The sequence below is a fragment of the Clytia hemisphaerica genome, unplaced genomic scaffold (genome assembly GCF_902728285.1).
Source record: "Clytia hemisphaerica strain Z4C2 unplaced genomic scaffold, Clytia hemisphaerica genome assembly, whole genome shotgun sequence".
In the NCBI taxonomy this organism is placed as follows: Eukaryota; Metazoa; Cnidaria; class Hydrozoa; order Leptothecata; family Clytiidae; genus Clytia; species Clytia hemisphaerica.
Genome location: NW_027103811.1, coordinates 243,328 through 261,633, shown reverse-complemented (window position 1 = coordinate 261,633; position 18,306 = coordinate 243,328). Strand labels below are relative to the sequence as shown.

The following is an 18,306-nucleotide window of genomic DNA, read 5'->3' as shown; positions in this document are numbered from 1 at the left end:
ACATTGACACTGTTCACCATGGTAACGCCTTGAGCAGGTGCAAACAAATCCATCTTCATAGTTGGTACATTGACCATCATTGAGACATGGTTTATTGTGACAAAAATCTTGATCTAATGAATGAAGAGAGAATAATGTGCGTGTGTTTTCTAGTTATATGCATTGTATGATTGGGTTCTGCAGTGTCATGGTTTGTCCAGTAGATTCTTGGCGTCATCAAATATGTGATTGCTTTTTTCAGTTAGACTTTTGTACTTTCGTATGCGTTTGTTCTGTTGTGTCGTTGTTTGGCCAGAAGTTATGAAGTTATCAAATGCGTGTTATAGGCTTGTTTCAGTAGTTAAACTTTCGTACTTTTCGTGTTGTTTGGTTCTGTAGTGCCATTGGTTTGTTCAGTAAGTTTTGATGTTATTGGATGTGTGACGTAGGCTTGTTTCAGTAGTTAAACTTTCGTACTTTTCGTGTTGTTTGGTTCTGTAGTGCCATTGGTTTGTTCAGTAAGTTTTGACGTTATTGGATGTGTGTTGTAGGATAGTTCTCTGGTTGTTTGTTCAGTATTACAAGAAAACTTTTGCGTTGTTTTATCCAGTCAAGTTTTGAGCCCTTTAGCAGTATCAAGAGTAGGTATTGAAATCGACTGAAGTATTCGTCACAAACATTATCGAATGTGTTTTGGTTAAACTTCCGTTTTTTAGTTGCTTGTCAAGTGTACAAGAAAACTTTTGCATTGTTTTATCCAATCAAACCTGTGCATTGTAAATAAAGGTTAAAAGTTAAAGCAAGTCTTTGTCTTTAATGCAGTAACCAGTCAATTGTTGATCCCTTAAACAGTGTCTAGAGCTGACGTCGTTGTTTAAAAATGTTATGATCTTTATCGTTATTTTGTCTGTTATTAGAGCCAGTTCAGTAATCTTTGTTTCATCCAATCAAGTCTTAGTGCGTTTGTTTTTCTCCGATGTAACGCACAGTATCCGATATTTTGTCCTTTCAAGACAAGGTCTTTTTCAATCGTTAGGTGTAGTAATATTTGCACTATCTATGCAAGGACTAGACTAGAGTCGACTACTGACAAAACTTTGTTTTTTGATAATTGCTGGATTACGCTCTTATTTTCAAATAAAAACATTACTTCATCTGTTTCTTTTACCTTCCAACAACTAAAATCTGGAGAACTACCATATACCACCTACCAGGCCACATAATCCAACCATCCAGTCAATCAGCAAGCCTCAAAGCAGACCCTTAGCTATGCAAGAACGAACTTTATATTTCTTTACAATATTGTTTTGGTGCATTTCTGTCTTGAGGTTAAGCAGTATTTCTGTAGCTTTGCTTTAATTCGGTTAGGTATTTGTCGTTACGATTCTTGTCAAATTAAGTCCTGTAGGAATTGTAATTTCGTAGTTTTGCTGCTTCTTGATAAATTTCTATAAACCTTAATCTCTGTCAGAAACCACTCTTTCTATAAGAACTGTTTTATAAAAGCAATGAGGCTCAAAAATGCCAAAAGCTAAGAACTATTTAAGAAAGTATACACAGAGGGCCTGAGATTTTAGCAAGTTTTAAGGTTCGAATTAATAAATATAGGTTATTAAACTAAACCTAAACTATATCAATTTTCCCTAGAAATAACAAGTGATACTTTGATGGACCTACCTGGATTATGCATTTAACACGTTTATAATTGATATCTACGTGACGTGACCATTAAACAATCATTCAGAACACAAATAGTGATGATCTATTAAAATTAGTCGTTTGTTTCTTATAAAAAAACGTTTAGAAACCAAAATTTCATGCTCTTGAAATGTTCTTTCATATTCAAGACTTCGTGAGCAAAAAAACATCTCCAAAAAATTGAGTAATTTGGCTAAGAACATTGATATATGTTTATTAATAGTGATTCTTATTGATAAAGATGCTTTTTTTGAGCTGAAAAATTCATTTTTTACAAAAGTCTGCTTGAGCCATCTTTTAACTACTTTCATACAAAAAATCAGAAAAAAAAAAACAATGGTCCAATATTTCACTAAGTCCAAAAAAAAACCCTTTTATGGCCGTTTTTTTAGCTGAAATATACCCCAAAATTTTTTTCTCCAAAAATCGGGCTCCGTCACATTTGAGGGTTTATAATTATGCATCTTTATGCAAAAAATCGTAGAAAATGAAAGAGCCAATCAATCTAATACCTAAGAAATTGATAATGTGCTTATAAAAAAATATCGAATTTGGCCAGTTTTTCAATAAAAACATGCCAAACAACCAAAATTTCCTGTCTAAACACTCGTGAGAAAAGAAAAACATCTATCTCATAAAAAAATTGAGTAATATGACTAAGAACATTGATGTATGCTTATTAATAGTGATTCTTATAGATAAACATGCGTTTTTTGAGCCAACAAAATTTTTTTGCAAAAATCTGCTTAAGCCATCTTTTACCTATGATGGTACCCTACTTTAAGGCAAAAAATTTGAAAAAAATAATGATCCAATTTTTCACAAAGTCCAAAAAACCTGTTTTTTAACCGTTTTTTGGCCCAAATTTGCCCAAAAACATTTTTTTTCGAAAATCGGGTTCTGGCACATTTAAGGGTTTATAGTTATGCATCTTTGTGTAAAAAATCATTAAGAATGAAAGAGCCAATCTCGAGAAAAGCCAATACCTAAGTAATTGATAATGTGCTTATAAAAAAATATCGAATTTGGCCAGTTTTTCTATAAAACACGCCAAGCAACCCAAATTTCCTGTCTAAACACACATATTCTTCAAAAGTAAGCCCTCTTGAGCAGAAAAAACATCTATCTCATAAAAAAATTGAGTAATTTGACTAAGAACATCGATGTATGCTTATTAATAGTGATTCTTATAGATAAACATGCGTTTTTTGAGCCAACAAAATTTTTTTGCAAAAATCTGCTTGAGCCATCTTATACCTTTGATGGTACCCTACTTTCGTGCAAAAAATCAGAAAAAATTAATGATCCAATTTTTCACAAAGTCCAAAAAACCCGTTTTTTAGCCGTTTTTTGGCCCAAATTTGCCCCCAAAAATTTTTTTTCGAAAATCGGGCTCCGTCACATTTTGGGCATTGCCATTATGCATCATTGTGCAAAAAATCAGAAAAAACTAATGAGCCAATCTCGAGAAAAGCTGGTAACTAACGGACGGACGGACGGACAGACGGACAAAGGTTAATTTATAGGACCTCCACCGGGGTAGGTCCAAAAAACAATTTTAGGCTCAATGTGCAGCTAAGGCTGATCAAATTTTTACTAGTTCTTATAAACCAGATTGTACTCATATTCAAAACTACCGAGACTTCGATTAATTTAATCTAATAACGTATCCTCAAATTCACGTAATCTGGCGAAAATCATAAAAGATATCAGTCAAACCTACCTTCACATGTGGTCCCCATGAATCCACTTTTACATCCGCATTTGTAACCGCCATCAGGGTGTTCAGGCGTGGGTAAAATCTCGATACATTCCGCCCCGTTTGAGCATGGATTTGTCAAACAATGCACTTTCTCTGTTGTTAAACGAAAATAAATAATTAGGTAAAAGTTTTAGACGAATCTTTCCTTAAAGATATTATCTTTCATGCTGTAGAAGGCGCGCTTTTATGCTGACAAAGCAGAATTAACAATAGAATTTTTCAAGATTTGTGCTCACGCGGTGCCAAAAAGAGATGGAAAAAGTTGTTTTTTCTTTTGTTTAAAAATGCTGTGTAAGCATATATGGTACGACATATCGCTTTGAATACTACACGGTGGTATGATAATGATACTTAAATTTCGAATGAAATTAAAAACCATGGTTTTCCAGAGTCTTCTAGAGATGACGACAATAAGTTAAGACGTTCTAATAATTTAAAGAATTTAAGAATAGCGCTTCGTCGTGCAAACGTCATGATTATTACTTTTCTCATTTGACCGAAATTTAATCTCACAATCCTTAATCGTCTTAATTCAAAAGTCGTGAAAGCTATTACTTGTTCTTTGTAATTGAGTGTAATTTGCGTGCAAGCGTAATAAACGCAAAGGCTGATGGGATTGAATTTCAGTCAAACTTAAAAATCAATGTCTATTTTTAGATACGCGACGGTATGCCATTGGTAACACAGTCGAAGATCTCTAATTCGACGTTCTACTATTCTCCCTTGTTCGATGATAAAGCTCATATTATAAATTCATCCCCCTTGAAAATCGAATTAGAGAGCGTCAACCAAATTTCACGCACTCGACTTCGAATCTATCCCAGCCGGCACACAACGTCAAAACAACGTCCATTTGACATTCATAACGTCCAAATAACGTTATTTGAACGTTAAAACAACGTTGTGTGCCAGCTGGGATCATAGAGCACTCAAATAAATCAGAATGGAAGCATTCATCCTTAGATCAAACAAAATTTTCGATAAGCCGTTTGCTGATGGAATCAACTTTAAACAATTGAAATTGGTTTTGGGTGAACAAGACAAACTTACGATCACAGTTTTTGCCTCGATAACCTTTCGGACAATCACACTGATAACCGCCGTTGAAACCAAAACATTGTCCCGAATTTTTGCACGGATTTGGTTGGCACAGATCCATGTCTGAAAAGAAAGTGGAAAAATACATAATCAACTTTCAGATACTACATAGTCAACTCTCTCTAATTCGAACCTCTATTATTCGAATATCTCTGTAATCCGAACTAAAACATTGGTCCCCTCAGCTGGAAATTCGTATAAAACACTCTCCGTAATATCTCTAACTAGCCGGTACCCGGCTGTAGCTGTAGCTGAACGCACTAAAAGTCCCTTGGATGTTGAAGCTGGCTTAAAAAAGCGATCAAAAAAAGAAGAAATCTCTACAACGTTTAACTCTAACCTTCCCCGGGTGTCTTATCTTTTAACCATATTTGGATCGTATACTGTCCCCCCGTGACATAATTTTTTGTTTAAGTCAAAAGTTATCAGAAAGAGCATCGTTTACTGTACCAGTGCCGTTTGAAACGGCTCTGCAGATAGTTATTTTTCTCGCTTCGCTCGCGTTAAATATGCAACTCTTTGTTTTTTATCAGATCGAAAAAAACAAGACAATTTAAAGTTGCTTTTTTTAACCCTTGGCATAATTTTCCGAATTTAAACATAAAAAATGACAGACTAAACGACGACTTGAATATTTTTATAAGAAGAAAGAAGTAAACTAATTTTTTCTTATGCTTTATATCGTCCTTTGAATGTTGCGTTGTTGTCCATGAAAAGAATTCGAATGTCATTAATAAATACGATCGTTAAATACATTCGAAAACATTTTAAAAAAAAGAAGAGAGAAAAAGACAACTCTGGGCAGAAATTAAAATTACTAAAATGTAGATGGGCCTTAAATTTCAAAACAAAGGCTGAATAAAGTCTAAACCAAGCTCTATCCGATCTTTTGCAAATGGCACGAATCCAATGGAACAAATTTGTGGAGCAAGAGACTAAAAGTCATAATTTTAAAACACAAACAAAGCGAAAACGAAAGTGGTGACACACAGACACACAAAGCACCGCTATTAATATCTCTAATTCGAAAAAAGCGAATTAGAGAGTCATCTGTATAAACCTTTCGTTTACTCGATCGAGCTCAATTTCAGTATTTTATCAAACTATTACAATAACTTTTCGTTTATTTAAAAATCATCGCTTCAAAAATTGAAACCAGTCCCTTAATTCACTCAATCGTAAAATCAGAAAGTGGTCTAAGGGGCTCTAGGTACGAGAACAGTAATTTATATTAGATTCAAACGGTAAAGAGATTCAAATTTTCAAGTTTCAAATCACCCACCTTCGCAATGTCTTCCTTTAAAGCCTGATTTACACTCGCATTTATAAGTATCTCCCATATCTTATATATATGCATACTTTGGACAAACTCCAAACCCAGTTCATTAAGATCACATTTTTATTCTGATAGCAATCACGGAAGGCTCATGATTGTATAACGTCTACCAGCGGAATCAAGATCAAAGAGTGGTGCAAGTGACTCTTGTAATGTAAATGTATGCTAAAATTTAATATTTTAGCAAATCAAAAATCACCCACCTTCACAATGCCTCCCTTTAAAGCCTGATTTACACTCGCATTTATAGGTATCTCCCATATCTTGACAAGACCCAGCGTGTAGACAGGGGTTTGGCTTGCATATGTCTGTGTCTGGAATAAGAAATGTTTTAATTTAATCAAAAACAAATGATAACTTTAATCCGGGGGGGGGGGTACTAGGTTTGCGAGGTGACGGGTATGTCCGAGCCGAAAATCGAAAATCGACCCTTTGAGAGACAAAATTTTGGTGATTTTGGGACCCTTTGAGAGACTTTTTTCTAAATTTTGGTCCATTTTTTCCAAATTTTGGTTTGATTTTCACCAAATTTTGGTCAAAGTTCTTGGAAATCGTGACCCTTTGAGAGAGAAATTTTTGATTTTTGTGATTTTGGGACCCTTTCAGAGACTAACTTTTGAATTTGTACCCCTTTGAGAGACTTTTGAGGAATGAGAAAAGGTAGCCTTATGGCTCGCACATACCCGGCACCCATATTGCCTAAGTACCCCCCCCCCTGTGACGTCATTCTTTCCTGGTAATCTCGAACCAAGCCTCCTAGAGCTTTAAAGGCCGATAAATGAATTAGGATTAAGGAATAAGGACTTTAAAATGACCAATCATGTTACCTTGGCAACGCTTCCCTTTATATCCGACGTCACATTTACACTTGAAGCCACCAACTTCTTCGATGCATAAACCTCCATGCATACACGTATCTTCGTTACACTGTGTGTGCTCTATAAGGAGAGAGATAATAAGAAAATTAGTGTTAAGTTGAACAAGCAACATGCTGAATGGACCTACCTGAAGAATAATGTAATAAGAAAACAGTTTTCAGATTTTTTGTGCGGTTGGGCACAGGAAGCCGTTAGGGAGGCGCAATCAGTCCAGTTTACACATGATTCGTTCGACCGTGAAATGGCCTATTGGATGAAAAGGGTAACTATCAAAAACAGGATTTTTTGAAGAACTTGTTACCTTGGCACTTTGAGCCACCGAATCCAGGTTTACAAAGACATTTAGCCTCGAATCCTTCGCCAACACATGAGCCTCCGTTCTCACATAGACACGATTTTTCTATGGAATAAAAAATGTCATTTCAAAAGCGACGATTAAAAAACAAGGTACTATTTACAGGTTTTGAAGAAAACTTCAAGCATTTTATTGAAGAGAATATCCACGGGTTTAAGCATACTTTTTAAAGAGAATACCTTAAAGGGCTTGTTCACTGTAAGTTAGGATTTTAACAGTGTGGTTAAAATTCTTTTTTATTGCTAAGGCCATTTACATACCTTGGCATAATGTGCCAGTAAAGCCCGACATACACGTGCAACGTTTTCCACTCGGCTGTAAAGCATCCATTTCGCATATACCACCATGTAAGCAGGGGTTTACTGGACAGACGCCATGACTGATAGTGGTTTTCACGGCACCGGGAATGGATGTTCGGCTAACGGCATTTTCGTCGATTTCGGACACATGTCCGATGTGTAAAAGGTTGGCGATCGCTTCGATGCTGTTGTCACCTTTGTCGTTTTCTACAAAGATAGCACAATGGAAAATTAAAGGAAGGGAAAGTAAAAATTTAATCATCGGATAATACCAACTTTTTAGGCTCTATTTGTGTTTTCATCGAGACATATCATCCGAACCTAATTTTTTGAAAAAAACCACCTCTCGAAATCCCTTCATTGCCCAAGTACCTTTATTGATTTATATTTCAACCACTGACCCCTCTATTACAAGATACTACACCTCCCTACATGGGACGTGTGATCATTTTGTTCGCAATTAATTCAAAAGTAATCTACATAAGAAGCGATAGCCAAATGATCAAGGCGCCAGCCTCTTAATCCAGGGATTCGTGGTTCCATCCCCCGCCCCTTTCAACGTTTCGTTCAGCTCATACATAGCCGAGCCGGCATACCTTGGACCCCGTGCAAAAAATGGGAAGACCGTCTAAAAGTCTTGAATTACGGGGCTATCCCACTGACCTTTATATATCCCTGGACCAAGCTATATCCGCCATCTTTGATTGGAGTCTTTTTGGAATTGGTACCCGAGAAGAAGCCAGTGTTTGAAACTTTGCCTAACGACAAACGGTACAAGCGAAACTAGATCAACCGCTCTCTCCGCGGGTACCAATTTCATAACAACTCCGATCATAATATTTTGCTCTTGGCCACCATTGAGTTACTGTCCAGGGATATATAAAGGTCAGTGGGCTATCCACGTAGAATGTATCTACATAAATAATATCAACCCTTACGCCACAAGTGGATAGGGTTCGACTTAACCCTGTCAAATATCTAAAATCATTGTATTGTTTCGCTGACACATACAAACATAACATGACGTCATTCAAATCATGAATTAATGATATGCACCATTGCAATGTGTTCCGACATTACATCATAGACCCAACAGCAGATTGGTTGTAGGCTAAGTGACGTAAAATAAGTCAATACGTCACTTTCAACCAATCAGCTGTTGGCCTGTGGAAGACATTAGAATGGTGCATATCATGAATATTCAAATCCAATTGCTACGTTAGGGTTGAAAATTGTTATGTTGGTAATCACGAATGTCCTTACCTGAGCACAATTTCCCTTTGTATCCTTTATTGCACACACACTCATAACCGCCTGTCAAACCATCAGGTAAGCAGCGAGCATTGTTTTGACAAGGGTTTGGTTCACAAGATGATTTCTTTTCTGTAAAACACAATTGAAGGATGGTAAAACAATTCTAGGTCTTAGTCAGAGAAGTTTATCTCACGAAAGTCTTTATAGTGAGGTCTGTTAGCACATAAAAACGTAAGAATACTTCACATGGTGATAAAAGCATGAAATTTGCACAGATGATCCTTAGAGGGTCTTAAACTTAATTTTAAACAATAACAAATTTTACCACCTGGCAACCTGCCAGATGACGTCATCAGGTGGCTGGGCAAAAAATTATCTTTTTGAAAATCCAGCAGAAAGAGCATGAAATGCTGATGAAAATCGAGGTATAAAATATGCCTTGAAAAAGTAATGAAGGTTGAAAGTTTTGTAATGACGTCATCACAAGCCTTTGCAGGCAAAACTTAAAAACCTCGTAATTTTGGAACAAATCGACCAAATTTGATGTTTTATACATGAATTCATATCGAAATTTAATGCTTTTTCCAAAGCTTTAAATCCTACAGAATACTAAAACTTAGATTTTGAGATATACAAGGCAAATTAAACGCAGCGCAGACTATTTTTTGGATGTTTTAAGCCTTTCTATGTCGTTTAGACCCAGGCATCAGAAGGAACTTCGAATTTTGACATGGATTCATTCGTACAGGATTTTTAGGTTTTGCCTGGAAAGGCTTATGATGACGTCATCACAAAACTAAGAAGAAATTAAGTTTTAGAGCCTCTAAGGATCATCTGTGCCAAATTTCATGCTTTTATCACTATCTGAAGTATTTTTGTGCTAGCAGACCTCACTATTAATAAGAATTTGAAACACAAAAGCTTTATTTTTGTTTTTGCTACAAATTTAGTTTAGAGGGGGGGGGGGTTGTAGGGGTTCAAAATACCGTTTTCCCGTCAAAATTTTTGCTGAATCCCGGAATCCCAAAAATTGAAAAAATAATAACACCGTCACACCGGCTTGTACAGGGCAAAAATGTACCTAAATACCGTCACCGTCTGATTTTAAAATACCGTTTTCCCGTCTCTTTTTTCGTCAAATCCCGTAATACCGTACTAAAAAAGGGCCAATCCCGTCACACCGTAAAAGTACAAACCCCCCCCCCCCCTTTAGACGGCTCGTTTTTTGCCCCGCCTATTCTAATTGTTATAGAGGGCAGAAAGCACTGAGCTTTACATAAACCCTGGAGGCAGTTGCTCAATCCTGGCAAACAAATCCATTTATCGGAAACTTCATCAAAAGTGGTAACGTAATGGCAACACCACTCAATAGTGGTGTTGGTTAAGTAAATAAAGATCAGCGAGTTTAACTTACGAGTACAAACATGGCCAGTCCACGAATCATGACATTGACAAGAGAATCCTTCTGGTGTAGTTGTAGATTCGGTGCAAACGCCTTCGTTTTCACATGGGTTCGGTAAACACATGTTGCGCTCTAGAGTGAGAAAGAAAGAATCTACTACCATCTTCACACGCTACGGTTCGATTTCGCTCCGAAACGAAATACAGTAAACTCTCGCTTATTCGAACTTCTATAATTCGAATCTTTCTATAATTCGAAATTTTTCTCAGTCCCCATTAGGGGAGAGTCCCTCTTAAAATACTCTTTATAATTCGAATCTCTCTGTTATACGAACAAATAAGAATCCCCCGTTCGAGTTCGAATCACAGAGAGTTAACTATTGGTTAAATTTAATTTTTACGTCACTTCTAACCAATAAAATGCCCTCATTTCGTTTCAGAGAAAAACGGAACTGATACCTGCGAACATGGCCTGAAAAAAATAGAAACATATTCGTAGATTTACATTGAATACGACTTCCAGAATATTTCCAGAATATTTCCAGAATTGCTGCAAGCCAAATAATTTAGACGGTGAGTGATTTTAGTTATTTGTAAAAAAAGTTAGTTATTTTCACGCAAAAAAATAATCACTTTTCACCTCCGAAATAAGTCACTTTCATGCCCAAAATTAATCGTTTTCACGCCCAGAATAAGTTACTTTCAAGCCCAAAATTAGTCACTTTAACACTTAAAATCAGTTACTTTAACGTCTAAGATTTTTTGCTGAAAAGGAGAACAAAGAAATTCAATATCTTCTGACCGTTGCAAGTTCTCCCTTTGTATCCAACGGCGCAAGAGCATTGAAAGCCAACACCGACCGTCTCTGTACATTTTGAGCCATGAGCACAAGGGTTGGGATGACAATGGTTTCGCACTAAGGAAATATAAAACCAAAATAAAGTATATTATGTAATTAATGTATAGGTTGATAGCATTCCTTGAGACCTATAATAAAAAATTTGTAGAATTGGCATGGGCCCTGTGAACAGGGAGCCAGTGACATACATAGTCAAACTAGACCTGTTTTTAACCAATTAATAGCTTTTAATGTTGTTGAAAAATTTTCTTCGTATCCCAACTATCGCGATCGCTAATATCTTTTCCCAAATTTTGACCCACTTATAACAGGTCGCCGGGCCATGCCAGAACCACAAATTATTACTACAAGTCTTAAGGGCTAGCTCTAATAAAATATTTGAGTAATATGAGTTTCTGAGCACGAATTAATTTAAGTTTACACGTTTTTTATTTAAGAACAAACTATATAAGAACATAAGGCTTCGATGGCCAAAATTTAAGAACGTTTTAAAACTTTGCAAGACTTTTAAAGAGCTTAGGAAAATGGCCCAAATCGCACACAAAATGATGAAATTAAGAACATGTTAAGAATATTTTTAGGCTTAAAATTCAAAAAGTTAAAGACATCTAAAGGCTTAAAAACTTTTGGATGTTCTTATAAAAAAACGTTTATCACAAAATAACGTATAAATATAAAGAATCGTAGAGGTATCATGCATATGGAAGACACATAAAGCTTGAGACATATTACTGATTCATGCGAAAGCAAACATAGTAAAAAAAGTGTTTGCCTAAGATTTAAAGGAAACACCGGGATTGCAGAGAGGTTTAACGCTAAGATTTCCTGGATCCATTAAGAGGGTGATTCGAGGTTAAGTTTCCTCAACAAGGGGTGTAAAATTGTTTTCCTTGAAAATTTCATTTTTATCATCATGGATATTTGATAACAATCCATGAAAATTATAAACATCATAAAACAAGAATTTTTAAACATTAAAACAACATAATTACAGTGCAGTCTCCATAACTCGAAATATCGTTCGAAACTTGTTCGAGTTAAGGAGAAATTCCGAGTTATAGAAGTTCGAGTCAAAGAAACTCCACTGTATAAAGACAATGAACAATAATATATTAAACATAACACATAATAACAAAGAACAAATAGAACAACGTTTATAGACGTAAACAAAAGACAAGAACAAAGACAAAAATAATATCACAAACACGAACACAAAACAATAAACAAAAAAATGGCTCCTGCTCTCTTATGTATTATTTGATGAAGATTTAATAAAAGTAAGTTCATAATATTCTTATCAACTCACTAAGCCAAAATAACGCTATTTTTTGTCATGCAGACCTACTAACGACTTCAAGACGTTTGGTCATATCTCATAACCCATCTGGTTTAAATGAAAGGGCAGAAACCGATTGACCCATTAAATGGCATCACTTCACAAAATTTCAAATATTTTTTGATTTCACGCCCAAAATAAGAAAATATGCCAGTCTAAACATGGCGACCATAGGACCTACCAGTACAGGACTGAAAAACCTGTGCGATCACATACGATACCAGCGGCACTTATTAGATTAATATCAGTATAAACACAGCACTCTCTCTCTTTAAATTTTGTGAAGTCATTTATTTTTTTTAAACTGCAGTATACTTAGTCTATAAAATACATACAGCTCCGTCCAGGCTTTTAGGCAGTAGCAGTTTTACGCTAGAAACGAAGGAAGATATAAAGCTAGCCTACAGTATACTGTTGGATTTCAGTAATTTTGGGTTCTTAAATCCCTTTGAGATTGACATGTTTTATAGAAATACGATTTCAACATGAGAGCAAGGAGCCAAAGACACAACACGAACAACACAACACAAAAACACGACACGAACAACACACACAACATTTAAAAGAACATCAAACGAATGAATTAGTTTATAATAATACCATCACAACGTTTTCCTTTGAAAGTTTGAGGGCATACACACAAGAAGTCTGTGTTTCCAACCACTTTACACATCCCTCCATTACGACATGGTTTTGATTCACAGGGGTCTGGTGACGAATGGAAGGAAAATATTACATAACATATAGAATGAAAACATAGCATACAATAGTAGTTGTAGACTATACAAAAAGTACGGTTGTATGGGGCCCAGTTCTTTCAAACTTAACGAAAAACACTGGGGAAGACTCGGAAAATTTCTCTTCGTGATTGCGAAAGTCTCATTTTTTTGAAAAGTGACCTTTGTGAGCTAGCTTTCTTTTCAATTTCGTAACTAAGCGAGGCAAATCGAATAAATGCTCACAAACGCACATAAAGCTATTTCGCATGGATATCCTATGGTTTGATCAATTTCTCCCAAAAAGCAAAATTATGGTAACCGTTCTGCTGGACCTATCCATGATATTCATGACGTAACGTTTCATACGGAAGCACTCAAAATAGCACCGGTATTTGCCACAAGTTCTATTGTTTAAATTCGAAATTAGTGGCAAACACCCGCAGTTTTTGAGTGCTTCCGTATAAAACATTACGTCATGAATATCATGAATTGTAAAAAAACTAAAGTAAGAATCACATGTTATTATTACAGTTTTAAAAACCACAGTTTACAGTCATAAAATATGCCATATTACATTAAAAACGTTGATACGTTAAACAGGTCAAAAAACGTCTGCGTTACAACGTATTGCTTACAGATTATTACGTCAACTCAGTCACGTAGTCAAATGTATATCACATTACGTTTACGTCAAATTACCGTACGCGTCAAATTCTAAAGTTGTCACGGATACGCATTACGAAAAGAACATTGTCTTACGAGTTACGTCATTAAATTATCACATTACGTAAAGATGCAGCATGCTACGTATATATTACGTAGGCTTACCTTACATCTTCTACAGTAGTGTATTTCCCCTTCAACAACTGAGTTTAAATGTTGCAAAAATGGATGGACAACCAGCAAAACCAACTCCAAGGCACAGTCTACGCAATAGACAGCCAGAGGCTTTTAGGCTGTTTAGAGTAAGATTTACACTCAAAACGAAGTAAGATGACGTAACCTAACGAAGGCGCAAGTCGAATTAACATTATTAAGGCTATCAGGTCTAAAATCTCAATCAAATTACAATGTAATGATAGTAAGGTAAATCTAATTAATGCAAACACTCAGTCAAAAGTATAGAACTTAGTTTTGGAGCAGTAGATTTATCAAGTTAATTTTCGTAAATTATCAGTCAAGGTACAAATTGAGTCGAAAAGAAGTGTCGAAATATTGCTGTGTCATGTCGAGCAGCAGTAGAGTCAGAAATGCAAAGAGCTAGTTTCTAGGAAGGAGACGTTTACGTAGCGTAGAAGATTGATCCAATTCCGAATTGAGCATAATTTTAATATAATAAATGATGTAATGTAAGCCCTTCACCTTTGCTTTAATCAAAGAATTTAGAACATGATTGTGGATCATTACGCAAAACAATATAAAACTAATTTGTGGAGCAAGAAAGTTACGGTAAAATATAGAAAATTTCTTACGGCTATTATTACAGAGGTCGCGTAGATGATCTTTGCAGTGATCTTAGATTAGGGCCTACTCCCACTTGGGCAGAAGTATGTCTTGTTTTGTCTTGTTCCGTAGATTATAATCATCATTGAAAGATTCAGATACCAAAAAACTGCGCACAACTTAATGAGTAAAATACAAGTAGAACACAAGTGGAGAAATGCAGAATGAAAAATAGGACTGCTTTGTGGAGCAAGACATACCGAATTCATCCAGGGGGTCATTATCATCATTAAAGAATTCAGTGAGGTCGTCTCCATTCTTCTTCTTACTATAAACATTGACGTCTGTCACCCACGTTTTCTTTGGATGGTGGTGCGCATGCGTGGAGTGTTGTTCTGCTGCTGGCACCACATCCGTCACTTCTTCACTTGGTAGAAGCTGAGAAAAAAATCAAAAAAAAATCAAAAAAAATCGTGAGATTCGGCAAATTATTCTTTTAGTCAAAAAATATGTTTTTATCCAATGAAATAGCGTTTTACGGTGTTCAGAAGGTGCAAACAGTGAAAAATTAATTCCTCCCCAGTAATGATTTTTCCCAAAATTCTGACCCCCTCACTTCAAATGGCTCCCTGGGGTCCATCCGGAGTGACTTTATTGATGGTTTTTTCACGATGATGTTAATGTTTATTTCCCTGTATCTAACATTGGATCAGCAATGGGCTTTTCCAGAAAAAAAACCGTGCACCCCCTGTTGAGGAGGTCCGTTTCCATTCCAAGGGTGTATGGTTTGAAATCCAGTGGAATTCCATAGCAGCAGACAAAAATAAGTGAATTTCCATAGGGTTAATGATTGAAAATCTGTAAAAATTCGGAATTCCAGAGGGGTATGATCCTAAAATTGCCTGGAATTCCAAGGGGGTAGTTCACGTTCAAGGTTGGAGCTCCTCAACAGGGGGTGTACGATTTTCTTCTGGAAAAGCCCAATTCAATAAAAATAGAGAAAGAGAAGGTTTTACGAAAGGAGCGTTTTTTAATAATTCGTCCTTCTTTCACTCCTTAATAACCAGTGTTAAGCTCCTAGGGCACTTGACCAGACTAGCAAACATTTAGAAATTTATGTAGTTTTATCAATTTTAAAAGATCCTCAAGCTATCCTGTCCAAATTGGCAGCACTATATGCGCATGTGTAACATTAATGATATTTGTAATTGCTTAATCTAGGATATTTTAGGTCTTATCTTTTGTCTAAATATAGATATTTTCACATCTATATCCTTGGGTAGCCTCTATCCTCTTACTATCGGTAGAACTTTTCGCTCCCCCGAAGTGAATAGAGTAGAAGCCGTGGCCGTGGCTTTCCGGCCAATCGTGATCAACTAAAAGTTTCTTTCTCAACTTTCTTAATTATTATATTCTGCTTCTAAGCCATACCTGGCTATCGTCAACTCTGCCAACGGGAATATATCCTGATTTGCTCAAACCAAGCGATCCGAAGGGTGCCGCCTCGTCTCCAAGGTTACCAACGCCCGGCATCCCTAACTGGCTCCGTTCGGATGCTAAGAGGCGTTCCTCTTCATTTAAGGAGCCGCCTGCAGGATTCATTAGGTTATTCTCCAATAAGTTATGACTGTTAAGCAAATTATTTGTGTTAGAATCAAAATTATTCGGTAATCCGTTGTTAAGAGGTTTCGAAAACAAACCATTATTTTCAATTATTGATTTACGACTAGCTGTTAGGCTATCTCCTAAAAGTGAGTTCCCTCCGCCAGAGAGAAGAGAAGGATGCGAAGTCAACAGGCTATTCATTTCTTTTTCTCGTAAGAGTTCTTTTTCACGTAATAACTCGTTATCGTGTAAAAGCATGTTACGTTCTTGTAGCCTGTTCTCCAACGTCATCAATAGCCTGTGACGTAACTCAGCATCATCATTACTACTGGATGGCGGTGCATTTGAGGATGTAAATTGATTGGTTAATCCAAGATTAGCTGTATTTCCATTGGTTAATCCAAAATTAGCTGGGTTTTGATTGGACAGTAGGTTAGGATTGTAACCTCCACCTGGGGGAGATTGTCTTTTATTTCTAGTAGACGTGTCTTGATGTATATGTGTTTCATTATGACGTAATACATTATCTCCATTATGTGAATTATCATACAACGAAGAACGTTTTTCCCGATTCGTAAAACCGTTTCGGGAATCAGCTATATGCGTGTGAACCGTCTTAGCAACGACGGATCTTTTACTTGACAACAATGACGAGGACGACGATGACTGTTGCTTAGCAACAAAACGTGAGCTACCATTTTGGACGGTTGCGTTTCCATGACGAGTACACAAACAAAGGACTAGGACGAGAAGGACAAAAACAAACACAGGACGACATTGATGAATATTTGAGTTTTGGCACATATACATTACTTTAAGGATGCACAAATTATAGACGGGCGACTCTTCTCTCCACAGTAAAACCAAGGAAAGAATCAGTGTTCATGTCTATAAATAATCGATGTCCACATACAGTCAGCATGCAACGAAAAACATAATTCAATATGGAGCTTAACCACTCATTTTACGATGAATCCCATTACGTCAACATTTTTTTATCTCCTTCATATTTTTACTCTAAATAATAAGTTAGATTTTTAGTTTGCTAATTATAAGATCAAAAGTCAAGACTAGACAAGACAGTTATACAATTTTAAGCCGGGTAGAGGAAATATGAACTAAGATATCTTGTGCCAAATTCTTGTCTCAGATATAATATCCGGACCCATAACTACAAAGGGTCTTAAAATTACATCACCATAAGACTGGAAACCCTGAAAAACTAAAATCAAACTAAAACCCAAAAGGCTCGAATTAACTGCTGTACAATAATCTTGCCAATACACAAATCTGCATAAATACAGAAAATTGCCTGAACATTTCTTTATCCAAAAAAACATGGAATAGCGAAAACAAAAATTGCAGAAAAATATGTTTTCCAAGAGAAGAAGGCTTGCTGCAGACGTTGTCTGGGACCAACCAGCAATTAAAACACAAACAACAAAAACTATAACAACAAAGGCGAAAGAAGGAAACCATAGAACAATAATAAACTTCTAACTGAACAACCAAAACCATATAGGTGGTAAAAATATAAACAACAATAGTTTGGTCATCGACTATAACCAGGGTTTGATTTTTCAACCAACCAAAAAAAAACAAAAGAAAGAAAGAAAAGTTTCACCAAACTGTAAATAAACTGTCCATAAAAATCTCCATCAAACAAAGGAAACATAGGGAACATTTTCCAACCAAAAAACTTCAACTGCACAAACATGAAAACAACCATAATGCTCCAGTGCCTTCACAATATAAACCAAACACCCTTCAAACAGAAAACATAAACAAAAAATATTAAAGAATTTTTAAAAGAAATATTTAGAAATTAAAAATGTTTATATTCAAAACTTAATTAAGTTTATAAATTATTTTAGTTAAACATTCAACTAAACTAAACGTAAGAAATTTTTAGCTTGCGTTTCCTTGATTAGTTTCGAAAGCTAGGTTCGAATAATTAGAACACAGTTCCCTTCCAGCACATCTTCAGCATATTTTCGAACGCCTTTATAACAATTTTTTCTATAGCTGAATAGCATCTTTTAACCTTCAAATTCAATTAATTCAATTAATTCAATTAATACATTTGATTGAAAACCAACCATGCGTCAAAAGTAATTACTAATAGATTTGAAAGCCCGGCTTACATGTCTAACTCATATCTTTCTTTTTTATCACTAACAGTCAAAAATTCTATTGTTACTCAGATTTAGTAATGGCACGGAATAATAAAAACTGGTTCAAAATTTAATAACAAAGGTTAAACTATGAAGCCCTCTTTTACGGG

General features: G+C 35.8%; 1 protein-coding gene across 2 annotated transcripts in view; it reads right to left on the bottom strand.

The window, feature by feature from the left end:
- The window catches only part of LOC136806571 (uncharacterized), a 39,965-nt gene extending 22,924 nt beyond the window's left edge, over nt 1–17,041 (bottom strand). The window contains exons 1-12 of one of the 2 annotated variants that reach the window (XM_067063159.1): nt 15,849–17,041; nt 14,678–14,855; nt 12,856–12,963; nt 10,863–10,976; nt 10,074–10,193; nt 8,669–8,788; nt 7,367–7,612; nt 7,053–7,151; nt 6,701–6,811; nt 6,077–6,187; nt 4,490–4,600; nt 3,401–3,532 (exon numbers count right to left, since the gene is read on the bottom strand). In XM_067063159.1, coding sequence (XP_066919260.1) covers nt 3,401–3,532; nt 4,490–4,600; nt 6,077–6,187; nt 6,701–6,811; nt 7,053–7,151; nt 7,367–7,612; nt 8,669–8,788; nt 10,074–10,193; nt 10,863–10,976; nt 12,856–12,963; nt 14,678–14,855; nt 15,849–16,832 — 2,434 coding nt within the window. In that variant the 5' untranslated portion in view covers nt 16,833–17,041. The remainder of the gene's footprint in view (nt 1–3,400; nt 3,533–4,489; nt 4,601–6,076; nt 6,188–6,700; nt 6,812–7,052; nt 7,152–7,366; nt 7,613–8,668; nt 8,789–10,073; nt 10,194–10,862; nt 10,977–12,855; nt 12,964–14,677; nt 14,856–15,848) is intronic. The other variant, XM_067063160.1, reaches the window with a different exon arrangement.
- Nucleotides 17,042–18,306: the final 1,265 nt, after the last annotated feature.